This window comes from Pongo abelii, chromosome 6 (genome assembly GCF_028885655.2).
Source record: "Pongo abelii isolate AG06213 chromosome 6, NHGRI_mPonAbe1-v2.0_pri, whole genome shotgun sequence".
Lineage (NCBI taxonomy): Eukaryota > Metazoa > Chordata > Mammalia > Primates > Hominidae > Pongo > Pongo abelii.
In genome coordinates this window covers 62,960,314-62,987,772 of record NC_071991.2, presented here as the reverse complement: position 1 = coordinate 62,987,772, position 27,459 = coordinate 62,960,314, and the positions used below count along the sequence as shown (strand labels likewise).

General features: G+C 37.5%; 1 protein-coding gene across 3 annotated transcripts in view; it reads right to left on the bottom strand.

Moving 5' to 3' along the window:
• Positions 1 to 27,459, bottom strand: part of RAPGEF5 (Rap guanine nucleotide exchange factor 5) — a 239,947-nt gene that overhangs the window by 26,712 nt on the left and 185,776 nt on the right. For all 3 annotated transcript variants that reach the window (XM_024250329.2, XM_063726054.1, XM_054559399.1), the window contains 9 exons: positions 21,776 to 21,854; positions 17,245 to 17,389; positions 15,352 to 15,449; positions 12,689 to 12,719; positions 11,638 to 11,716; positions 9,284 to 9,433; positions 5,344 to 5,441; positions 1,869 to 1,991; positions 23 to 201 (listed from right to left, as the gene is read on the bottom strand). In XM_024250329.2, coding sequence (XP_024106097.2) covers positions 23 to 201; positions 1,869 to 1,991; positions 5,344 to 5,441; positions 9,284 to 9,433; positions 11,638 to 11,716; positions 12,689 to 12,719; positions 15,352 to 15,449; positions 17,245 to 17,389; positions 21,776 to 21,854 — 982 coding nt within the window. The remainder of the gene's footprint in view (positions 1 to 22; positions 202 to 1,868; positions 1,992 to 5,343; positions 5,442 to 9,283; positions 9,434 to 11,637; positions 11,717 to 12,688; positions 12,720 to 15,351; positions 15,450 to 17,244; positions 17,390 to 21,775; positions 21,855 to 27,459) is intronic.

Genomic DNA, 27,459 nt, shown 5'->3' with positions numbered 1-27,459 from the left:
ACTTCTCACACTAGAAACTTACTGAGCCGCAATTTTGATGAATTTTTTCACCAGCTGCACTCGCTTGCCCAGCTGGCTGCAGAGCAGAATCTCCGTGGCCACCCAAAGCTGGACCTCATTGCATCTCTGGAGTAGAAGGCTGAGGTTTGCAGTGTGTTCCCCACTTCCCTGTCTGCTGAATGTGAAGTAGATCAGCTCTTGCTGAAAGAAAATGTATTCATGCCAGGGTTTATTTATAGCAAAGTATGGTTGATACAAAGCTCGGTCAGATTTTAAGAGCTACTTCAGGTAGTCCCTCCCATATTATTAATATGCTAACAGAGAATATGGTGAATAGTAATACATTAAATTCAAAATGAGTTAGTTTTAGAGGTGCCTCATTCAATAATGTTCACCTAGAATCCTTATATAAGTGATTTTTCAGAATGTAAGGAAGACATCTTTATATACAAATCTAAGATATCCTGAAGTTTAAATCATAGGATAAAAGGAATCCCCAAATTTCCCAAACTTGTCACGTTGAAAAATTCAAGTGAAAATGAACGCTAGTACTACTAGTATTTGTTAAGGTGCACATCAGACCCTCACAGGTCTGTTCTCTAAGACAGTGGTCCTCAAATTTTAGTGTGAATCAGGATCACCTGGAGGACTGCTGAAGCACAGATTGCCGGATCCCACCCCTAGAACTTCTGATCCTGTGGGGGTGTGGAAGGGCCAGAAATCTGCATTTCTAACAAGTGCCCAAGTCCCGCTGATGATGCTGGTCTGAGTATCTGCTCTTTAAAAACCACTGATATAAAACATTGTCAAACCATAAATGGAAAGAGAATGAGATTAGGGCAAGGTCTAATAATTTACGAAAGCAAACAAGACCAGTAACTATTTATATAGATGGATCATATGCAAAGCAATAGAAGAGGTTTGTTTTTAAATGTGTTTGTGTGCATGTGTGTGTGTGTGTGTGTGTGTGTTTTACAGAGGTAATCTACATTCTTCCACTGCATAAGCAGGGATATATCCCAGTCTACTAACACTTTCAAAGACACAAGTCATTTAGCCTGAAGGAATTCACTACTTGCTCACATTCTGATCATAATATTGAAATCTGTTTAATGAGAAAATATGAGGACATTTGGGTCTCTAAATTGGGCATGAGGTTCCTTCTTCAGAAGGAAAGGCCACTTCAGAATGAAAAATTTCACTACATGACGAAGCAAATGCAACATATGGTTGCAGAGGGCTCTAACATTTTTCATCTCTTGATTCCTGTGAGGGTTTCCTCTGGACAAATGTACTCATGAATCGTCAGTAGCATTTTGCTATTTCCCAATCTATTCTTTTAAAAATGTTATAATCTGTCCTCAAGTGAAAAATTGATGGACCTAAAAACTTGAAATATATCCAAAATTTTCAAAAAATTACTTGAAGTCTTACAATGCAGTCTAAATTTGTAGAATGTTCTTAAGTAAAAAGATGAATATGTGTGTACATACATAAATATGAATATGATTCTTGTACAACTATCATAAACTTCATGGAAAAAATAAACCTATCAATATCGAAGATAAAATGGTTCATCAACCCCATTACAGCCTCATCTCCAAATACATATATATATTTATATGCATGAAATACAGCATATTTATACATTACACAAGCATATGCTCACACTAGGGGCAAATAAAAGCATGCTCACATATTCTGATTTTTTTAGAATTGAGTCAGTCTTTCAATATATTTCAAGTCCCCAAATATCTTTTGGACCACGTTATTCTAGCATAATTTCATCACTGCATGCATTGATATTCTTCACAAAGAAGTCACAGTTAAAACAGCATTTGTACTTTATCTTTTCACTCCTCACTTACCTCGTGAATTGAATTGAATAGACTCCAATCAAAATTCATTAATTCCAGAGCAAGATCCCAAGTGTTCATTCCCAAAATCCTCATCGACCTTTGCTGTGATTCCTCATTTTCTGCAAATGGGTTCTAAACCAACAGAAGCAAAAAGATCCTCAGTAATTCCCAAATGTTTTGCACTGCATTGGCCAGCTGTAGAAAGGCACTAGAAACTCAGATTAGCAAAGTAATCTTTTCTGAGTGCACTTAATATTTTCCCTGGTCTGTTCACCTTCAGTGAGTTACAGCCAATTTAGGAAATGGTCTTGAGAACAGTGGAATGTGATCAATGATACTTCAGTGAGTTCGCCCGCTCCTCCCCCATCTCTCTCCCCTGCCCCCACACGCACACACGCACGCACAAATCTGATTATAAAACACTGCCCTGGCAGACAGCATAATGAAAGCGAAAGCCCCGAAATCACTTTGGCTTCTGGTAAGAATTAATGTGCCGGCAGGGTTAGTATAAAAACAAACAAAAGAAATGTCATGGTGCACTTCAATAAAGACAGACATGGCGTTTACAGGAAATATGTTTAGCAAGTCTCATCCCAGACACACATTTACACATTTTATTAAAGTGCCCACAGAAAGTAAAAAAATTTTAACATGAAATAAAAAATAGAAATTATTTCATTTATATCCCATGGTAGATTATTATTTTAAGTATCAACTGCTTTCCCTATGTAAATAGGGCCTAACAACTATGAGGCTGGTAACAGTATTTCCTTAAGATATGGCATAAAAGTATTAGATGCCATCACAACTCTCAATCTATTTCACCACCAAAGTTATTAAAAAGATTATTTGGCATCTTTCCAAAATAGTTGATGTTTTCTAATGAAAATATAAATTCTCCCATTTGAAGCGTTAGATTTGAATAATAACTTTAAAACAAACAGAAGGAACCTTGCAAAAATAAATGACATAGTAGGATAAAGGGAATATTCCAGGTGCCAAATATTAATCCATATTTCTAAACTGAAAAATAAATTATTTGCATTTTAGAAGTTTTACATTGATGAAAAGGTTTCCTATTTTTTTAAAAAACCTAATGACTGAAGATCTTCACAGAGCTTTCCCACAGACTCAGTCCTCTCAGCAGCAGGTCAAGGTTCACTTTGTCTCTGTATCCCCAGTGTAGGGCACAGTGTGGTGCTCGGAAAGCAATGACCAAACGAACCAGCTAACAAATTTAGAGGTGTTGAGGTGGAGGAAAAGCTGAGGTTTCTCAGGGATTGATCTGGCTAGGCTAAGACCAGACAGACTCTACTGCCGACTTTCAAAGAAAGACCCGGAGTGAGGAAGTAACACACATACCTGCTTAATAATTTGGAGGTGTCAGGATATTTCTACTTGGCTTTTTGTCCCTATTTTCTCCCTAATTGGGTCTCTTACCCAACTCGAGTTATTAACTCTAGTTATTCAAGGTTGAATAACCTATTTATTCAAGGTTGTCCATTGCCCTTGCCAAGGAACATTAAATTTTTCTATCTCATTCCTTCAGTGCTCTAATTCGTGTTTTCTAAGATTAATCTATCTGAAAGTGATAGTAGGTACTGGTGTTTTCATGTGTTATTCTTCCCTTACAATGCTAGATTTTAACTGACATCTTTTGGTGATGAAATATATAAATCTATGATTCCAGTAGGACAATTTTAGGTGGTGTCAAGAGTTGGCAGGGGAAGCTTTTGAGGGTAGGATGGAGTCTGGCTTCTCTAGGAACATATTTCACAGCACCTATTTATTCCATCAAGGCATTGCCCGGGCCTGCCTTCTTTTCTGAAGGTGGCCCTGGACAGTGGTAGATTGAGCCGTGGGGATGCACAGGAGGGAGCTACCTGAGAAGGCCACGTATGGGTGGCAGAGGAGGCATGGAGGATATTCAGAGTGGGGGTTTCCTCTACCGCAACAAGCCCCACAGTAGCTACATGTCAGATCGTCCTCCTTCATGGGGAGCAGTAAAATCAATGTCATTATTCACTCAAAAATGCTGTGCAGCACCCAGTTGGTTATGTTTCACTGACGGAATTACACAGGACTGTGGCCTGCTGAAGGACAGCACAGGAAAGGTCCAAGTCAGCCATGCACAAATGGAAGGAATGTGCAGGGGCTTCAGAGTCAAACACATAATTGCATTTAAAAATCCAAGCACTCGAGTGGTTACTCAGCCTCTCTCGTAGGGTTACTGGAAGTGTTAAATGAGATGCCGTATGTAAATTACTCAGCACATACAGATCTGGTAATAAGTGATGAACATTATTATGATAGCTTAATATCCTGCAGACAACATTACATAAAATGTCTTTCCAGTAGACATATATCTGGACATAAAACTATTATCAGTAGTTTGGGTTAACCCACGTGGTATGCAGATTTCTCAATTATACATACAACAGGAGCCAGCAAGAAAGACCCGCTCCAGCGATGGCTCCAGGAAGAGATGGGGACTCTGAGTTCCAGACACAATCGCAATCTGCTAGAGCCCACTTTTTCTAGATGACAGATCTGAAGCCTGGTCCTGCTATTCAGAAGCCAATCCCAGGACTGAGGTCTTTAGGAACCACAGCAGCAATGAAATCACCCACTTAGGCATATGTGTTCTTAAATTTTGGACTGAAAGTAACTTAAAGTGTGGGTTCTACATTTCTCCAGACTCTTTATCTTCAGTGGCAGCTGATGCCCCATCACCATGACCCCATTCTACACAGAGAAGGCAGGTCATCCATGCTTTTATTCAAGGGAATGGAATGAAGTGTACCAAACGTACTGAAACAAAGGTCTCTTTCTCCTTAAATCCACCTAGGATGCATTTCTCAGCCTCATCTTCATATACTCACCAAAAAAGAAGAAATGAAATTAAAATTCGATGGGAGAAGGAGTCACCTGTCTCAAATCCCTTATTTCAGGGTCTTAGAAAGGGTTTCACTTAGGCAGGGTTTAGAATTCCTCAAGTTGGATTGGATTGAATTGAATTGCTCAACCCCTTTTTGATTTGTAAAAGTACTGTTACTTGGGAATCGTATCATTGGATAAGGGAAGAAATAATTTAATTTTTTTTAACATTCATTATAAACACATAAAACCTATGCTTTGATCTGACATTTATGGGGTATGTGTGTTCCTTTTTTTTTGAGACAAGGTCCTACCCTATCACCCAGGCTGGAGTGCAATGATGAGATCACAACTCACTGCAGCCTCGACCTCCTGGGCTCAAGAGATCCTCCCACCTCAGCACACACCTAGGGACAACAGGTGTGTACTACTATGCCCAGTTAATTCTTAAATTTTTTGTAGAGACAGGGTCGCAAACTTCTAAGCTGGTCTCAAACTTCTAAGCTCAAGCCATCTTCCTGCCTTGGCCTCCCAAAGTGCTCAGATTACAGGTATGAGCCACCTCACCTGGCCTGTTTGTTTCAAATACAAGGCTGAAGGTCCTTACCAAAGTGTCCGCCAGGTCTTTCCGGTAGACATATATTCGACCAGATGCCTCGAGGGATTTGGAGATGACTAAGTCATTCGGCTGAAGTTCATGCTTTTCTTTATTTGCAAAAAAAAAAAAAAAAAAAGGAATAATCAGAAATACAACAGTAGCAGCAGTAGGCCTACACAGTACACTTAAAAAGTGAAACTTGCCAAAGAAAAATACTTAAAAGTAAATAGAACTTAAAGTGGATTAATTAAGTTCTGCACACTCTATACAATGATACCAGTGGCATCACAAACAGCTCTCACTGCTCAGTGGCCAGAAAGTGGAGTCCTCTTGCAGTTGTTTCCTATAACATTTAGTCGTTGTTTGGAACACAGAACAGTTTAAGAGAAAAAGTAAAATTTACTCATCTAAGATAACAATACCATGTTAACACTGGTTACATTTAGGTCTATTTTTGTTCTGATTTTTATATAACCATGTGTATATATACACACATAAATAATTGCATTGATTTGCAATGATTTATACATATGCATTTATAACTATTGTGGATACACATATACATTTGCAATTATTCCATAGTTTTATATTCTGATATTCTTATAAGCACTTTATCCACTTACCAAAATTATTTACATATGTCATGTTTAATTGGTTATATAATAGTTCATTATACCATCATTTAATCTTTCCTCTACTGTTGAACATTTAATGGTTAATTTTTTTGGTCATATAAATTAGATGGCATGATGTATGCTAAGTACTGGAATGGGGCCTGGCACATAACTGGGGTTTGGTAAATGGGATCTATTATTATAGCAGTCATAATATATATTGCTGAAGTCAATATCCTTATGTTTAAATCTTTGTCTGCTTATAAATGATTTTCTTAAGACAGACTCCCAGTATTAGAATTACTAGGTCAAAGGGAAAGAATATTTTTAAAGTTTTTGATATAAACTACCAAATTGTTTTCTGATTTTTATTTTTTAAAAAAGAAAGACAATATATTTTCCTAAAAAATAGGTATAAAACTTGCACACTGACCAACACTGATCATTACTTTTTTTTTTTTGAGACAGAGTTGCACTCTGTCACCCAGGCTGGAGTGCACTAGTGCAATCTTGGCTCACCACAACCTCTGCCTCCTGGGTTCAAGTGATTCTCCCACCTCAGCCTCCCGAGTAGCTGAGATTACAGGTGCCTGCTACCACGCCTGGCTAATTTTGTATTTTTAGTACAGATGGAGTTTCACCATGTTGTCTAGGCTGATCTTAGACTCCTGACCTCAAGTGATCCGCCTGCCTTGGCCTCCCAGAGTGCTGGGATTACAGGCGGGAGCCACTGCACCCAGTCTGATCATTACTTTTGGTAAGTTTACTATTTTGCTAAAACAAAAAGTAGATTCTCTGTTTACTTTGTGTTTCTTAACTAGTAGGTTGAATATTTTTCATATATTCCTTCTCTATCTTATTTCTCTTGTTGCAAATTGTTCCTATCCTTTGACCATTTTCTACCACAATTGGAGCCGTCTTATAACATAATAGCTTTCTTCCTAGAAAATGCCCTCCTCCTAACTACAAAATGCATATGGGAGTAGACTAAAGTCATATTAAAGTTTATTTCACTGTGACACAATCAACTTCTCCTAAGGTAGCTGTTCAGTTATGCAGCATGATTGGGAAATGCAATATTCCATATGCCTTTTCTAGATAATTGGCCCAAATGCAAAGTGTTGTTTTGAACATTTCTGTTTAATGCAGAGTACACAAATAATAATCTAATATATTCTTTATGGCCCAGCATTATAAAGATCCACAGTACTATAATGTTGGGCTGGTGACATGTATAGCGGATGGTCTCACACAGCTGGGTTCTGAAGTTCCATCTCCTGGGTTCCATCTGCTCCTTCTTTGTTCAGCTATAACTTCTTGCAGCCCTTTCTGTGCCTATGTATACCTTAAATCTGAATTTACGAGAGCCATTCACACTTTATAGAATAAAATGTCATGGCTTTCTGATAGCATTTTTCCATTTGCTGAGAAACATTTTTCCCCTTATTTTCAGGTTTGTCACTATACTATGAAAGATTAAAACTGATAGAATTTTAACTTCTGAATAACTGGGTAGTTTATTGTTACTACATATGTATAACTACCCTGGGTAAAAAACAGCTAAAGACCTACTAAAGCTATGAGAATGACACTATTGTTCCTTTTAGAAAAATCCATAAAACCTCTAACATCTCTGATATCTTAAAACTTTTTTTTTGACAAAAACAAAGAAAAAACTCACCATTTCTTTTTGAAGTAGGACTAAAATATAATTTATTAAAAATTATGTAACTAGAACAAGGAATGCATTAAGCTCTTGAGTTTGTTTTCTTTGTTAAAACATTATTGTTTGGGCGATAAAAAGATGCAGGCAGAAAGGTTCTCTACAGAAAAAAGTAGAGGATGGAAAATAATGGCACACTGCCAAATCTGTGGGATAATTCAAGAGATATGCTGATATTTCTAGGGATGATTAGCAATGGGTCTATACACATTACAACGCTATTGCCCATCCTGATGAGGCCCTGGGTTGACTCTCAGTCAGCTCCCAAAGGAGACAGGTCTCAGTTTTGCTGCAGGGTTCATTCAGCTCTTCCTTCTCTGGCACCTTCTGTCTGAATGGGGACCCCAGGATCACTCTCTGTAGTGGTACTACCTTGAGAGGCGGATGCTTAAGCTTAATACTGCTTAATTAAGCAGTATTGATAAAGCTTAATACTGTTTAAAATCCTTTTATATTTTTGGTCACTTGAAAATTAAACATAACATACATTTATCATACCTATTTGAAATATATTATTAAAAATCGAACCACTCTCTGATTAAAATTCATTTAGCCCATATGTTTCTCAAATTCTTTTTTCTAGAACACGTTTTGCTAAGACATACAATTAGAGCCCTGGGAGAGGGGCAGGGATTCTTATGTATTAGGCCCAGGGAGAAGGGCTTCATTTGCATATGTAATCAACTAGCTTGTAGGACCATTTTACCTGCCTGTGAGCAACAAAGCCATAGGAACAAGATACTTTACCCTCAAGTATATTCTGATATTCATCTCCCAACTGCAGAATATAACAAAGGGTAAACAGGAATGCGGTTAATCTGCTTCCCTCCCCTGCCCGCATCTCTGGTTAATTAGCCCACACAGTGCTCACATTTTTCAACTACTGATGCTAAGTCACTTTCTTTGTACTTTTTTCTCAGGGTTAAGGAGATATTAAATAAAGATTGCAAACCAAAAAAGGAGGCCAGCAACATTGAGATCTCACAGGCTCCAGTGAAAACGAAGGGGTCTGTTCAAGCCGCATAGATCAATAGTGTCAGCTTGTAATCTGTGTGATCTTATTCAAAACAGACAATAAACCATTCTCTGAGGATAAATAAGGCCCAACAGAAGGAGAAGCTGTAACCAGGCCTCACTCCCCACGTCCACCTAAAGGAATATTGCCGTGTGAGCTTTCAGCTTATTGTACAGTTTGTCTTTCAATAGGGAGTCTTTAACTATTAAATTGTCAGCCCGCAATAGGACTGGTTCAAGGCCATCTTTCCTTTTTTCTCCCCCCCAAAGTAATTTCACTCTTTAGCAATTTCCCAGGTTAATTTAAATAGGAAAATAGAAGGCTTATCTAGAGTACAAAATATGAAAAGCTTTATAATGTATTTCAAAACACTGGCATGCCTCTCTATTCAGTTCTTGGGGAGGAAATTCAGTATCCCACAGTACCCAACTGTTGTCATGGAAACACTTCTGGTAGGCAGCTTCTTATTGTTACTGTGGTCATCCAGCTGCGGGCCCAGAAGGGAGGAGCTGCACTTTTACTCTACAAAAATGCCAACTCCCTCCTTTTGAAGGAGATCAGTGAAAGATTAATATTCAAGGGTAGAAAACAACTTACCCCCAGAGAATGTGATGGCCACCAGAGCCAGATCCTCTTCTGCATACTGGATCTTTTCTGCCACGACTTTTAGGATCTCTTGGGCTATACTGGAAACTTTTGCCTTCACACTGACATAGGAGTGCTCTGTTATATACACATGGCAGAAAACTGCACAAGTGAAAAGAATTGTTTGGAAACAGAGAACAGTGGTCACGAGGTATAGACTTTTCCAAATCAAGGCACCTTGATCAACTTTTCTAAATCCACCCACCTTGCTATTCTCTTCAGTATAACACATATAGAGTTAGATTTTTTATATATGTACATGAGCACCTGAGGGTATATGTCTATAAATGTGTGCTTGCAAACACATGAAACTCAGACGTTATAAAGCCAGCTAACAAGCACAAGTAGTATTTAATCTTTTCATTATGTAGAGACCCGAGTCACACAAGTGTGTACTCATTGTAGAAACCATCTGACCATAATACAGTGGAATCTGTGGTACACAGACTGTATTTTTAAATCCCTTCTTTGACAGTTGCTGAGATCTCCCAAAGCTGCATATTAAAATGTCCAATTCATAAATTTTTCCTTTACACTCCATTTCAGGACAATCTCAGTGGCTCAATCAAGAACACCGTATTTTGCTATTAGAATTCTCATAAGCTTATCTAAAAATCTGTTATCTGCCTTGGTTTTTGAGTTCAGCTTTCTCACTCATTTAAGAATGACTCCATTTCTCCCATCAAGGTAGTGATGAATTTAGTTTCCAAATGGAGGTCACATTTCTAGCCTTTTTAATTTCCTTTTTATTGTCTGTGGTGCTAACAATTATTACTAGGACATTATCACTATCAGGGTGAATGGGTCCTGAAAAATGTTTTCTTTATGATATTAATAGCAGAAGCTGTTTTAATAGCAATGGAAGTAACTGACACATTGCCTCTTATATCAGCTACTATAAATGTATAAAATGCACTAGCTTCTTTCAAATAGACAGAAGGACAATAATACACCTAGATATTCTACTCTTTGGTGTTGCAAAAAAATTGAGAGTGAAGCTTCTGGAGAAATTTTATATGCAGTTTAAATGGCACCACAAAAATAAACCCAGGAATGTTTTCATAGAAATACAAATGAAGCAAGAGTCTAACTATGAGTTTATATGTATAGAACCTCAAAGTAAACACACCACCAGGAGACACTTGACATATTTGGTTTGGTTGGGTACGTCACTAAAACAACAGCATGTAACAAATAGTTGTTTTGTGTTTTGCCAATAGACTAGTGAGAGAGAAAAAGGCTTTCCTCCTTCCATAGGAAGATGGAATTTTTAAGCAAGGCAAAATCTGGTCTATAAACCACTATATGCAGGGTAAGTTTACATCTTGCTAAATAAACTGATAAACAAAAAGAGGCTGGGGGCCTTGAATACTTTGCCTCTTTGCAGCTCAGCTTGGAAAACTATACGATCAAACTTTAAGACAAATGGGCAAGGAAGGTCAGCAACGAATGAATTAGGAAGTTAGATAATTTTATTTTCTCTTTCACTTGGTATGGATGACACTTAATATGAGCCAACAGAACCATCTATCAGCAGCATTATATGCAAACACTATCTAATGTAATAAGCATCCTTGTGACTTCTTTTCAAGTTCCAGTAATTGAGCAAATATTAAATGATCACACTCAGAATTTCAGCATATGAAGAAAGATGAGTCAAAAGAGAGAGTCTGTGAGTCACAATTGCATTAAAATTTTAATTTGCTGTGTTTTCCAGCTCTGCACTTGACTCAACCTTTATCTAAAAGGAGAAAACCACTGTTAATATTTCTTATTTCAAGCAAATAAGCAGTGACTGAGGACACAGTAGATGGGCAGCACTGCCCACACAGCCTGGCCTTGCAAGGAGCTTCTACCGTACAGCCTTCTCTCCATAAGAGTTTCTTCTTGTGGACTGAGTCATGGACTGACTCAGCCCAAATCTGTACATTGACTTTGGTGATCCTTCCAGTTAGTCATAGGCAATGGGCTGATGAAGGCAGGGAGGAGATGGTTCTAGGAGGAAAAGGCTGAGTTTCCTGTTCATTTTTACCTCCTCTCAAGAATGCAAGGAGGCTCTAGGCATTGTCTCCTTTCCTTGCTTCCCAAATTGTAAGTATCCTTGGTGCTTGGTACAGTATTAAGTGATCTAAGAAAACCATAATGCTCAAAGAAAGAAAAGAAAAACCATGCTATTTGATGCTAACATGCTTATCTGAGGGGTGACGGCTGGAAATGAAGGTTAGTCAAGCTGATATGCCAATGTAGGAGAAAAATGGTGGCTAACTGCTACCCACCCCCAAACCCTCACTTCAAACCATACTCACTTTCCTCCGTTTCAGTCACAGTCCCTCTATGCTGGAGCCAGTTCTCCTTAAGACTGAATTGGTGGAAAAGGGCTTTATTCTGTGAGATGGGAGAAAGAGAACAATGAATGAATGCATTCCTGCCCTTTGGAAAATCATAGCTGTTTACAACATGCTCCAAAAGAGCTAGCCAATTTTTTTTTTTAATATGAAATCCACCCATCCAATCTTGGAGAAATAAACTGGGAGTCGCCTCAACTAATGCAAGGGGTGGTGGAGATTCTGAGCAATCTGATGGGCCTGGGCTAAGGCCAGCAGCAGGCCAAAATCCCCTATATTTATTCCCTGCAGCATGATTTTTCACATCTGGCTATTACAAACATCCATAGAGTCTCCTGAGATAAACATCATTTCCCCATTCCAACATTAACCTATAAGGTATAAGTTATCACAATCCGATCCTCTGCTATTACATTTTTCACAGAAGCAACTTTGAGATGGTTTCAATGTCTCTGCTGTAGTACAATGATTTTCCTAAGGGACACAGGCATACTGTTCATTATGATTATCCACCTGATATAGCTGTGTCTCCCAAACTTGTGCCTGACATCTCAGTCCATATTTCCCCCTCATCAAATTGGACTGAGAACACATTCCCACTTACTACCTTCTCTTTTGGTTGTATTAAAAGTGCAAATATTTTCTTTACAAGACTTCTTTCCTCTTAGAGTCAAGATTCCTCCTACCTGCATTTTGTTTTTTGACATAAACATTTTAAAATTCAAATTTATATCACTCCAGGGATAGCAGGGAGTCCCAAGACTCTAAAATGCACCACAAAATCAGCAGAATGTCAAAAAGCCAAGGGTACACAGCTAAAATCGGATCTGCACCAGCACAGGGATAACTAAAGCAAAGCAGGAAAGCGCAGGGAAGCTGCAGCCCCAGGCGCCCCACCTTGTCGTGTTCTGCTCGAGGCAGTATTCATTTTAATTATGAAACACGCCAAGGGAGGCAAGACAAGGTCTCCAAACCGGATCACCTAATTTTAGGTATAGAAGCATCTGCTTACCTTTTTTTGTGGTGAATATTCATCTACAGTGCTGAAAGGAAAAATGGCAAGAAGTCAGTCTTTGTCCCAAACCCAGAATAATGCAGTTATTATTATGGAAGACTAATTTTCCAGCACTAGGCAGAGGATTTTGCTCTTTAAAAAAATAAAACACAGTATTCATTAATTCACTATGTACAACACATTTGACATTGGGCTCTGAATTTGAAATAAGCCAGGAAGTAAAGAAGTTATGATTCAACAGATATACTTTGCCTTCTACCCATAGAAAGTGAAGCTCAGAAGTGAGAGAGGAACTGGATCTGCTCAGTCCATGGGAACTCAGTCCACAGAAATAAGGATTTTTAAAAATTGCAATATTCAGTCCATATAAATAAGTTTTCTCATACAGTGATAGTGACAGATTTTAGGTGAAATTATTGCTATTTAGATAGCTAAGTCATTCAGCTAAGGCATGTCTTCTCCAGGATGTGTCTCTGTGTGGTGGAACTGGGAACACTCTGCCCATCTCCAATCATCTCCGCAGATGCCCACCTTCAAGTGCCCTCTGAAGGCCACCTGCACTTATGAAGGAGCCAGTACTGGGGCCAATTTCATACATCATTAGGTGAACTATAAATTAAAGGTATCGATCTTGCTCTCAGAAAGAAACACTTTCTCCTCTATTTGTGTACTGGGGCTAGAGAAAAAAAAGTCATGAGTTTTACATTTAGGGCTTGAATCTTACTCTAGAATCTAAAGCTATTTCATAATCTTATCAAAATAGACAAGAATCATTTTTTTTTTTTTTTTTGAGACAGAGTCTCACTCTCTCACACAGGCTAGAGTGCAGTGGCGTGATCACTGTTCACTGCAGCCTTGACCTCCAGGGCTCAAGTGATCCTCCTGCCTCAGCCTCCCAAGTAGCTGGAACTACAGGCATGTGCCACCATGCCCAGCTAAGTTTCTATTTTTTGAAGAGGCGGGGTCTCACTATGTTGCCCAGGGTGGCCTTAAACTCCTAAACTCTTGGACACAAGTGATTCTCCCACCTCTGACTCCCAAAGTGCTGGGATTACAGGTGTGAGTCACTGTGCCTACCAAGAATCATTTCTTAATATAATTTTCTTATTTTACTTTATTATTTACCATTTTTGTGTAGGTTTTTAAAATGGAATGTATTAAATTTCCATTAATGTATTTGATGAAATGTGTTTACATGTATTAAACCATGAATTAAAGTTTCCCAGCTGTAACAGGTCTGCCTCACAGCACAGAGCAATTTCCATATGGGGAATTATTTTGAGGACAAGGTTGTCCTTTTTTCTTTTTTTGATTTCATTTATTAGTTCATATTTTCATATAAGTCTTAGGCTATGGAAACATAATGTAGACTGTAACAAAAGAAGACCACCAACATTTACAACATTCATCTCTAAGGTACAGTGCTAACTCGCACTTTACTTTTAAATCTCTCAATGTAAGATTTTGATGATTCAGGTCTATATACATGGTTTGCTACCTCAGATTAATTTGCAATGAGGTCTCCCTTTACTAAAATTAAGTCAAGCTTTAAATCACAAATTAGTAATCTGAAAGGCTTGAATTAACATTTTCTATGAGAGGTGCAATTTGTGACTGTTGAAATCTTAACAGAAGCTTTTCACAACTTGACAATATATGTGTTTTATGTTTATGAAATATAAACTACACTGTAAATCAGATAACAATTTTTCCTTTTAGATGAACTCTGTGGCTAAATCTGAAAACTGAATGACTTGATGTTTTCTTTTACCAAAATTAGTAAGGGGACTTAACGGTAATATCACTAATAGTAAAGTTGGGTGTTGCCAATCTGAAAGATTAATGACAGATACCTAGGGGACACTTAGACCTGCCAAGAGTCATTGAGTAAATGGCTTTTTAAAGTCTTTCTAAATTGATAAAGAAACCTCAGGGAACCCATAAAATTGAGCTTTTAAAATGCTCCACAGGCCGGGTGTGGTGACTCACACCTGTAATCCCAGCATTTTGGGAGGCTGAGGTGGGCGAATCACCTGAGGTTGGGAGTTCAAGACCAGCTTGGCCAACACAGCTAAATCCCATCTCTACTAAAAATACAAAAAGTAGCCAGGTGTGGTGGTGCACGTCTGTAATCCCAGCTACTTAGGAGGCTGAGGCACAAAAATCACTCGAACCCAGGAGGTGGAGGTTGCAGTGAGCCGAGATTGCGCTGCTGCATTCCAGCCTGAGCAGCAGAGTGAGACTATGTCTCAAAAAATAAAATAAAATAAAATGTTCCACAACTCCCTGGGACCTATTTATAAAACTTTTCCTCCCTATTCCATAGAGATAGTTACAAGCCCCAAAATGACAAGTTAAACAGACTTTTAAAATTAAGTAATAATTTACTAATTGTTTTTATGCACCGGGTTGTTATGGCCCAGGTTATTTTTACTATATAGAACAGGGTTAAAACAATAGTCAATCAGCTGAATTCTGTGTTCTTTCATTTTGAGTTATAAGAACAAAACACACAATTTACTACTAGAAAAGCTAAGGCATCAAGATGAATCTGAGTCAAAATGTTCAAAATCAACTTTTATGTGTAAGGCATTCCAAATTCTATCATATTTGCTGCTGTTTTCTTTCATTAACTATAATTAGGAAAATGAAATACTTACTGACGACGGTGCATTCCAAGTATCTTTTGAAATTCTTTCAATTCTTTTTCAAGTATTGGATATTCATAAACATCATCCAGTACATTCCTATATATGGTCTGGAGAAAAAAGACAAATGACAGCTCAGTGGCTGAATGCCCATTTTGTTGGGATTAAGACTCATACCATGGCTATCCTAACACAGGAAATAAGGAGGGATTCAGGACAATGTACGGGTTTCACCAGGTGCCAATGAGATCCAGAGTGGGATCATAACTCATAGCTCCTCTCTCAACTGCCATGGCTTTCTATCCGCTTTCAGGGCCATAGGTGGAAATTCTGGAAAGAGAATTCTAGAGATCCCTAGCTGGCTGGCTACTAGAGATTTCCAGCCCATTCTATATCTTAAAAAATAATAGGCCGGGTGTGGTGGCTCACGCCTGCAATCCCAACACTTTGGGAGGCCGAGGCAGGCAGATCATGAGTTCAGGAGATCAAGACCATCATGTCTAACACAGTGAAACCCCGTGTCTACTAAAAATACAAAAAAAAAAAAAAAAAAATTAGCCACGCGTGGTAGCGGGCACCTGTAATCCCCAGCTACTCGGGAGGCTGAGGCAGGAGAATGGCGTGAACCCAGGAGGCGGAGCTTGCAGTGAGCCGAGATCGCGCCGCTGCACTCCAGCCTAGGTGACAGAGTGAGACTCCGTCTCAAAAAAAAAAAAAAAAAATAATAATAGTAATAATATAGGTTGGGTGTGGTGGCTCAGGCTGTAATCCCAACACTTTGGGAGGCTGAGTAGGGTGGATTGCTTGAGCTGAGTACGAGACCAGCCTGGGCAACAAAGCAAGACTCCATCTCTACTAAAAAGAAAAAATTAGCTGAGTGTGGTAGTGCATGCCTTTAGTCCCAGATAGTCAGGAGGCTGAGGTGCAAGGATCTCTCAAGCTCAAGAATTTGAGGTTGCAGTGAACTATGACCGCATCACTGCACTGCAGCCTGGGTAGCAGAGGAAGACCCTGTCTCAACACACACACACACACACACACACACGCACACACACACGCACACGCACACGCACGCACGCACACACACACACAATTCCACATAATCATTTGGGAAAAAAAAGTCAATTGAATTAAATTAAGCAGTTGCTTTGAAAACAACATGAGTTTAAAGAGTTGGTTAGACTCGTTTTTAACTGGATGCCTAAATGACAACTGAATGTTGAATTCAAAGTGGTTTCCTTCATGAAAGGCTGAGTCTATTTAGGCAGTTGCCTACTCTGAACTAGAACTCTTCCTTGCTAGAATTCCATTGTATTCCTTCTCTGTCCTAACCTGCAGACTTAACATGATTTTGGTGGCCAAAGGAGTCCAACTGTCTTACTAATCATCTCTCCAGATAATCATCTGTGTTGAAAAGATATTGAAGCCTGTTAATTAGAAAAAAATAAATCAGTTTGTCTCACTCTAAATGTAAAACTAGATTATATATATTTTACAAATTATTGCTTAAAATTCTCAAAGTATACCACGTCTGACAAATGTTTCATAAAACATATATTGTCAATATAGTTTTTAAATGATAAATAATGTTTTATGCAAATATTATATATAGAGAACTGGTTACTTTAAACTTATAATGAATATCAACATATTAAGCTATATCAAATTTTGAATGTTTTGGTTTACCTTCCTTAATTATTTCATTAGCAATCAAAATTTCCATGACTTTTAGATAGAGAATATCAAGCTTCAGAAGTCAAAATAAACATATATTCTCTGAATCACAACTTGACTATCACCAAGAAAGCTGAATGACTGTTACCTACAAATGAGATTTTTAAAATGCATAACTAAAAATAAAATCAGTTATTTGGCATCAAAGAATATCTGGAAATGTTGGATTACCTTTAAAAACATTTTTGAATGTTCATCTTCATGTAACCAATCTTTGTACAGAGCAATCCACTGGGAAACAAGATGCAAGACTTTACGTTTCCTACAAGGAACATCTGAGTTTTCCTCTTTGCCTTGATACTTCTTAGCAGAATAGGTGCAAATGGTTAAGAAAAAATTATATTGTTGAAAAATTTAAAATATGAAGACATCCATTTACTCTTATTTTTACAAAATATGTGAAGGCATACAAGCGTACAAACATGCAGGAAGAATAGAATATGCGTAGGGAGAGCAAAAGGTGTGCAATGAAAAGAGCAAAAGTAAACTGAGGAAAATGACTGAAGTATACTCGGTGGGCAGCCAGGAAGTGAGGGGTTGGACCATTTCACTGACAGCTGCTGACATGGTTTCATAGGCAACATGCAGTTAATGCCAGCCCAATGAGCTACTAGGTGGCCCATTAATTTCAACAGTGACTCCAAGAAGAGAGCTAGCCTCACTACACAGGTGAATACTATTTCAATACATTTTAGGTCAGAATGAGGCCAGATGCTGTCTAGTCCTCAGAAATTCACATTCTGTAAAACCAGGTGATTCTAAAGTAGTTCCAAATGAGTATAGATTTCTGCAACACAATTTGTAACATAATTCAAATGCCCACTCCTAGGAACTTACTTGAAGAAAACATTGGGTACATGTGTGAACACAGAGGTAAAAGGGACTGCTAACTTTCATTTTAAAATAAAATGAAAATTATTTCATTTAAAATAAAAAAAAGAAATAACCTAAATGCCTCAGCAACTGAGAATAGTCGACTAAGTTATTATATATGCATTTAATGGACTATTCAGCAGCCAGAAAAATGATGGCCCAGCAGTACATTTACTGACAGAGAATATGCACAATGTATCTTTGAGTAGAAAAGCAAGTAAGAAAAGAATATGTTAGGACGATCTACTTCTGTTAACAATGTTTATTTATATGATTAATGTCACTATCTGGAGGGATATATACTGAATAGTTAACAGTGGCTTCTCAAGGTAATGAGATTTTAGAGCACATGAATTATTTTTATTGTACTTATTAGCATTTCCTAATTTATACACGATGACCGTATGTAAACTATGCTGTTAAAATTACATAAAAATAACAACCTCAAAGGCAAAGTGTTTAAATGACTAGGAATGCAACAGCAGCTTGGCATATTCTAAACCAATCTATTCTTGTTGTCTCCAAAATGGTAAGTTCTGAGTGTCTTGGACACATTAAAAAGATGACTAGGAATAGGGAATGCTATGACATCAAACACTTTAGGGTTGTTGGACAGGATTATATATTCTCTAACACTGATATACAATTGCAAAATTGGAATAAACTTTATTTCAGGCTTTGCTAATATTTTAAAATATAATTTAGTCAATGTCTCCCCATCCTGCAAAAATACATTAAGACCATCTTTGATTTCCACCTGTGAAATAAACTCAGGCAAACACAAAAAAAATCTGTTTCTACTTCTTTTAGTTTTTCTCTTGAAAGGCAAAATATAATAACAATTTATCTAGGCCAACCATGGTGGCTGAAGACTATAATCCCAGCACTTTGGGAGGCTGAGGCAGGAGGACTGCTTGAGCCCAGGAGTTTAAGGCCAGCCCAGGAAAGAAAGTGAGACCTCATCTCTACAAAGAAAAAAATTAACTGGGTATGGTGATGCACATCTGTATAGCCAGCTAGTTGGGGGGCAGAGACAGGAGGGTCACTTGAGCCTGGGAGGTTGAGGCTGCAGTGAGCCATGATCGAGCCACTCTACTCCAGCCTAGGCAACAGAGCAAGACCTGTCTCAAAGATTTATCTTACATTATTTCCCCTTAAACAAATGTTCTTCTCTTCTTTTCCTGTGAATATAATACCTTCACTAATATAAAGAAAAGAAATCAAGAAAATTAAGAAATGCAATTTTTTAGGTCATCATATGTAAATGAAGATATGAACTTTGTAGTCAAGCTGCATATATATGTTCTACAATTATGGACTAGCAGAATAAAATAATTTCAAGAAGCAACACTTAACCATTTTCCATTCATAGTTATCTGCTTTACCTTGTTTTCCTCCCTGCAAGATATATATTTAAAATATATTTACCGGTTAAATTTGCATTTGTATTAATCTGATTTCCAATATTAGGATACAGACATTCTTTTACATTTTGTCTATGCTAGATTACACTGATTTATAAATTTAGCTGCTCATGGAAATAGTGGGAAGGCATGTGGTGAGAGTTATAACTTCTATGCAATGCACAGAATATTAGCTGGCTCAGAGCTATGAATTTAATGCTCTTTATGATGCTATTAAATACTATTACAATAAAAATACTTATCTAAAATATCTAAAACCAGCACAAATAGCTTTAATCTATAAATAATGTTTTAAAACCACTGGAAAAAAACAAATAATTTAGACCACTTCTAAGAAGTTGGTTGTAGTGGAATATGTAACACATCTTCACTAAGATGTGCATAAAAATATCTCACGTTAAATATAGATTCCCTTTGTGTTTGTGGTATTATTTCATAAAAGGCAGAGTGCAAATATACAGAAACAATCATAAAGAAAGACTTCTGGCTTAAAATGTTTTAGAGTTCATGGGTTTTGATTATTGGTAAAAAGGCTCATAAAAATCTGAACTAAATTTTTGTATATAATGTCTTAGTCAAAGACTCAAAACATATATATCCAAGTTAAGTTCTAGAGATTGTTTAGGGACATCCTATAGGACATTAAATTATTAAATGACAATCACAAATAATATTAGGATCATAGTTAAAGAATGTAGTTGAAAGGCATCTCATTTGTTATAAGTATATTTTATATTACTTAATGGGTGGTAATTGTTTTAGAAATATGTTAGCATTAAAATGTAAATGAAATTAGCTCACAGATATTTTTCCAAAACACTTTTGAAGAAAGATGTTCAATATCTTATCGCTATTGCTAAATGTCTTCGCAACACTCCACTTCAAAGCTGTGAAGGAAATCTGCACATATTACTGAAACTTTCCAAATTCAAAACTAAATAACGTTTCAAGATCAATTTTATGAACTGGTTCTAAAAAGTGTCAAAATATCTATTATAGCTTTGTTTGGTCATAGGCTATAGTAAAGCATTAAAAGTAATCATCATTTCCAGTTATATATTTTTTTAAGAGAGATGTTACTTTATGTCCTTCATGAAACTTTAAAGTATTCTTTTAGGTGGGAAAATGCTGTAAAGTTGGGAGACATATAACAATTATTTAACAGAGAAAGGATATTAAATAAGCATTATCATTAGGTCTTTTGTTTGTTTTTGAAGGCAGTGTCCCTCTGTCATCTAAACTGGAGAGCAGTGGCGCGGTCTCGGCTCACTGCAGCTTCAACCACCTGGGCTTAAGTAATCCCCCTCCCTCAGCATCCCATGTAGCTGGGACCACAGGCACATGCCATCATGCCCAGCTAGTTTTGGTATACCTATATATATATATAGCAAATATCTATCTATCTATATACCAAATATATATATATATATCTCATATATATATTTTAGAGATGGGGTCTCACAATGTTGCCCAGGCTGCTCTTGAACTCCTGGACCCAAGCAATCCTCCCACCTTGGCCTCCCAAAGTGCTGGAATTACAGGTGTGAGCCACCACATCCAGCCATCATTAGGTCTTAATAGAACTTTAATATATACAAAAGCAATCCATTTTCCTTAAAATTTTCATGTGGTTTAGAGTGGAATCTTCAGTTTCATTTAATAAAAACAGTACAGCAACAGCCTATTTAAACACTTAAATGCATTTGAATACATTAAATACTGTGAAGCAAGAAGACTATTTGGAGACTTTCAGTAAGTTTACATGGATTTGTTTTGTGGTCTTTCAATGATCCTATGTTGCATCTCTTCTAGTTAGTATATAAAATTATAAGGCTTCCTTAACTGGTCATTAACCTTCTAATCACATCCATCATTCTAAGAGAGCATGCAGCGACAAAGCTGTGAAAAGATGACAGTTGATTCCAGGGGTTAGGTTCAACCTCCCATGTGGGGGAATGGCCTGTCTCCCCTGAGACACTTGCCAGGAACATGATATCACATATGTGCATTTTCCTTCACAAGTGGTCTGACACTTAACTGATTCTCCTTTAAGTCCATTTATTCCATGATCTTGCCATTCCACACAATCTCTTGACTCTGGGGTTTACCCAGCAGGCCAATTTTGCCTCCAGATTTCTAAGCAATCATGAGGCACAGATGTGAAGCGAACGTAATATAAACAGTATAATATAGCCACAACATAGGATGTGAAAACAGCCGTTCACATTTCCAGTTTCCCCTGTCTGTCTCATTTCATATTCTACCTTGGATATCATTACATTAATATTTAACATATCCACACTCTACTATGGGGTTGAATAAATTAAGGAAGGCAGTTAATTCCTAATGTGGGACATCTGTCTGAGAGGAAGCGGACACAGCAGCCTGAAGATAATGAAGGATATTGCCTTAACAGAGCCTGGCACAAGTCATCAGTTGTCATGAAGACAGTGTACGTGAGAAGGAAGTCATCCAGGAGGGTCTCTGCAAAGAAAAAAAAAAACAAATACAAGGTAAGCAAAGAGGTGGATAAGAAGAGCAGCTGCTTATCTGGGCCCCAGAGCCATGCGCATGGCAGAAATACGATAAATATTGATAGCCGTGGGAGGGATTAGAATAGGAGAATTTTAGCCAGGAAAGACATTATTTATTAAAATTAAGATATGAAAAACTCCTTATATCAAATGCCTCAAGCAATAAGATATTTTTGTTGCAGAGCTCTCTAAACATACAATTTTGTTATCATCTTGTTTTCCTGAAACCTCATTTATATTTGTGGGTAAAGATGATACAGAAAACAAATGCATAAATGATGTGCTTTAAAAAAATAAATTTTACAAGACTTCTGAGGTGTACACTCAAGTCCTACAGGGAATAAAGCCTTCATGTGTTAATAAATTAAGGTTTTTTCCAAAGCCATTTACTTAAGTCTAGGGCAAGAACAATGAATAATATAACCCAGAAGACATGTATCAGGTTCTAAGGCCATTCACCTTTATCTCTTAAACGCATCTTTAAGAAGCTGGGAAAGTGATGAGTGATTTTCTTAGTCTTGAAGAGAGACAGAACTGAGTCCAGTTAAAATTGGAGAGCAGGTACAATGTATTACAACATACTTCTTCCTAATTTCTTTTTTCTACCAACCAAACCAGGTTACATTGTTATCATCTTTGTGCTTTGAGTGTTCTTGGAAGAGTTCAGTTTGTATACAATATGGAATTGCTAAAGAGGCAAACTCTGACCTTCAATGTAATTTCTAATATCGTACAAAAGATTATATGCAAAATGTAAAGTGGTGATTTTGCCACAATAGTCTTTATCTAGTCTCCTTAACTTAAAATTCATTTTACAATATGATTTAATTTTCATCTTTTACATTCCAGACATCACATTTTTAGTTATATAAAACAGTAATAAATTATTAGAGTAATTAGCTTGTGTACTGTTGTTATGGACTGAATGCTTATGTCCTCTGCAACACCCCCACCTCTGCCACTTTATATGTTGAAACTTTACCCCTAGTATGATGTATTAGTGAGGGTATTTGAGAGGTAATTAGGATTGTATAAGGCCATGAGGGTGGAGCCCTCATGAATGGCATTGCTATCTTTATAAGAGTCCTGAAGAAGCTCCTTTCCTCTCTCTACCACACAAGGATCGAGGAGACTGTGGTCTATGAACCAGGAAGCAGGTCCTCACCAGACACTGAATCTGCTAGCACCTTGATCTTGGACTCCCCAGCCTCTAGGCTGTGAGAAATAAATGTCTGTTGTTTAAGCTTCCCAGGCTATGGTATTTTGTTATAGCAGCTTGAGCTGACTAAGACATACACTCAATAGTGCTTATGGTCTCCAAGATCTACACCTTATAATGATGATGTGTAAGTAAAAATAACTGCCCAGTATAGAGCCCTATAGCTCTACATTGAAGGCTGGATGAAAGAAAATCTCCAGAATTTTTAGGAATAACCAGTAATATTTACTTTAAAAGTTAATCAGAAAAACAAGGTTATATTTATGAACACAAAACTCTGATATACGAGGTTGTGGATGACATCTACAGTTCTATATTAGCTGCAGGGCATAACTTATTTCTGCTTGGTTGCAGAATAACAAGGAAATCCTAATCCACATAGGTAAGTGGTTGCAAATGGTAGTTTTTTCAAAAGTTTGCTTTTTAATTTCAAGATGCCTGTAATTAAAATGAACCAAGGGTGTTAATGAAGAGTATTAATGGAATTTATCTGAAAGATATTTTATTTATAAGTTCATGGTATTCCCTGTCAAAATAATAAATATGAAAAATTTTCTTACTTGATTTAAAACATGTTTTTAAAAGTCTAAACTTACATTGTTGTATCACACTGCAATATGTTAGCAATCACTAGTCTAACTTACTATTACTCTATGGCAAAAGCAAATTCCTAAACAGATATACCTGGGCCTTGCTGGGCATAAATTAGACCTAGCACAAAAAAGCTGTGGTGGCGTGCCTGATCCGACAATGTCACATGAATGGACATGCACAGCCTGTGTACACAGAAGAGCCAGGGGCCCCCTACTAAAGTCTCTGTTTATGGAAGTTTCAAATATATGAACAGGGCATGGGAAGGTTTACTTTACTTGTCTCCAAACAAGTTAACCTGGCAGCTCAAGTTAATCACTGGTCATCCTAATGAGAAACTTGGAATATATAATGTGTGCCTTTCATTACAGTTTTTAAAAATAGTTTCAATTAAAATCAATCACTTGTATATTAGCTGGAAACCAAGGATATTTTGGAAATACAATTTGAAAACTATCCCTCTGGGCCTGTTGAAGAGTAATGTTTACAAATTACAACATTTCTCTGTGTTAAATGTGATTGATGGAAATCCTCAACCTTTCAGGTCTGATTAGAAATTAAGCTGAATCTGGCCAGGTGTGGTGGCTCATGCCTGTAATCCCAGCACTTTGAGAGGCCGAGGTGAGTAGATTGCTTGAAGCCAGGAGCTAGAGACCAGCCTGGCCAACATCGCAAAACTCCATCTCTACTGTTAAAAAAAAAAAAAAAAAAAAAGCTGGGTGTGGTGGCGCACACCTATAATCCCAGCTACTCAGGAGGCCTGAGGTGGGAGGATGGCTTGAACTCAGGTGGTGGAAGTTGCAGTGAGCCAAGATCATGTCACTGACCTCTAGCCTGCGCAACAGAGCGAGACTCTGTGTCAAAAAAAAAAAAGCTGAATCTTCCCAGATACTCAGGAGGCTGAGGTAGGGTAGGAGGATGGCTTGAACCCAGGTGGCAGAGGTTGCAAGTGAGCCAAGATTATGCCACTGCACTTTAGCCTGGGCGACACAGAGAGACTCTGTCTCAAAAAAAAAAAAAAAATTACGCTGATTCTTTTTTGCACTCAATGTTAGACACAAGCAGCAAGGACAACAGAGTAGGGTTTTTTTTTGTTTTTTTGTTTTGTTTTGTTTTGTTTTGAGACTGTCACCCAGGCTGGAGTGCAAACTTTGCTTCCCAGGTTCAAGTGATTCTTGTGCCTCAGCCTCCCAAGTAGCTGGGACTACTGGCATGCACCACCATGTCCAGCTAATTTTTGTAGTTTGAGTAGAGATGGGGTTTCACCATATTGGCTGGGCTGGTCTCAAACTCCTGGCCTCAGGTGATCTGCCGGCATTGGCCTCCCAAAGTGCTGGGATTACAGGTGTGAGCCACTGAGCCTGGCCAACAGAGTAGCTTTGAATCTAGTTTAGGGTTTTCAATGGCTCTTGTAGATAGGAGCCGCCAGTGTGCAGAAACCACTGGGTGACAGCACTGAGAGGGAGTTGGCATTTAAAATGCTGGATGTGACAGAGAGGTTCAGACACTTTGGGATGTTCTTACACTTAGCTGCATTTAATGAGGTTAGAACTATTCTCTAATCAAGATTTACTTCATTAGTAGCTGAGATTAAAAAGAACACCATTAAACCATTAAGTTTGACATAACCAGTCATTCCATTCTAGAACAACCTTAGATAATGAACTGACTACCAGAGTCTGGCTGGATGGTGGCAAACCCATTTGGCATTCAATTCAATTAATCAGCTCACATATGACAATATTTTGTTAAGGGCTTTGACCCAGAAATGCTTATTTTCTCCTAAGCTAATATATTTAAAATTCAACAGCATTTACCTAATTATCTGTCATAGAAATATTAATTAAAATAAAAACAATGAGGCTATATAAAAACAGCTCCAGTTGAAGTCCTAATAAAGAAAATAGTTAAAAATTCTAATGAATAGAACAGATTCCCAATACTCCTAACTCAAATATCTCTCTATTTAACTACTATATTGCTCTAAATTTTTCTATACAAAGCACTTTCCTTTATTCTTTTCCAGCATTCATGTTTTTTTTTTTTCTGCTGTACAGATTCTGAAAGTAATTGAGTGGTATGAATGAAAATACTATAATCAAAATGATGCACTTCAAATAAAAGTGCAATTTATAACAGCCATGCTTCCAAAAAAGAGGCTGTCCCACTGGTATTTAGAGATATTTTTAGAACCATGATGGTTATATGAATGATCCCCTGAAGACTATTAGCCGACAATAGCCATTTAGAAAGACTTACAAATCCACTGGCATCCAAATTAAAACACTATAATTATCTATTACACTACATAGTACTTAATAATAATTTAAGACAACAGGCAGAAAAGCATGTTTGTATACATAAAAGTATCTTTCATTTAAACAAATTCATAGTTGCCATATATATTAACATTCTGAATAAAAAAGTATTCATTTTGATTTCTAACTTTGTGAATACCTAAGCATATTAATATGCATACATTAATATACAAAAACTTTTTCTTTGATATCCTTTCTTTTTTTTTTGAGATGGAGTTTTGCTCTTGTTGCCTAGGCTGGAGTACAGTGGCACGATCTCAGCTCACTGCACCCTCCACTTCCCAGGTTCAAGTGATTCTCCGGCCTCAGCCTCCTGAATAGTTGGGACTACAGGTGTGCACTACCACGCCCGGCTAATTTTTGTATTTGTAGTAGAGATGGGGGTTTCACCATGCTGGCCAGGCTGGTCTCAAACTTCTGACCTCAGGTGATCTGCCCGCCTCAGCCTCCCAAAGTGCTGGGAGTGAGCCACGGTGCCAGCCATTTTCTTTGATATTCTATGCACTAAGTAAATTTCTAAACCTAATCCTAAATTATTGGCTTATCAATAAATTTTTGGGACTATCCTCCCCACTCTAAAATAAAATAATACTTTTGTAGTGGCTTTTTGAATACAAGAAACATCCTTGCAAGTAAAAAAGTAACATCTTGATAATCATTGAAATTGGAAGGTAAATACTTCTATAGTTTTAACTATTATAAAACTTGAAATAAAATATATATAGAAATGGTTCTGAAATCCATGCATGTAATTAGCTATACTGATGTCATATAAGACTTTTCCCTATCATCTGCTACTATTTTAATTTTTGGGGTTTTTTTTTGAGATGGAGTCTCACTCTGGTACCCAGGCTGGAGTACAGTGGCATGATCTCAGCTCACTGCAATCTCTGCCTCCTGGGTTCAAGCTATTCTCCTGCCTCAGCCTCTGGAACAACTGGGAGTACAGGCACACACCACCACGCCCGGTTAATTTTTGTATTTTTAGTAGAGACTGGGGTTTCACCATGTTGGCCAGGTTGGTCTCGAACTCCTGACCTCAGGTGATCTGCCTGCCTCGGGCTCCCAAATTTCTGGGATTGCAGGCATGAGCCACCGTGCTTGGCCTATTTTAATTTTTAGGTCATATAAAAACAATTATCTATTTTGATTTAATTTTATTTGAATGTATTTCTCTTGTATGTACCAATTAAAACATTTTTCTCTGTCTCATTTTAAGTATATGAAGCTCTAAAAATTCCCATTTTATTTCTGCAAAACACAAGTATCCCTAGAGCATGCTAGAGTTGTGTCAAGGTGGAATAGTAAGAGGTTTGGTACAGACAATTTTCATGGAGTTCTGTTATATATAAATGTAATCAAATTTTAAAAATTGATCCATATGTTACCAAAAGGTCTAAGCTTAATGCTTTCTTTGTAACATAAAA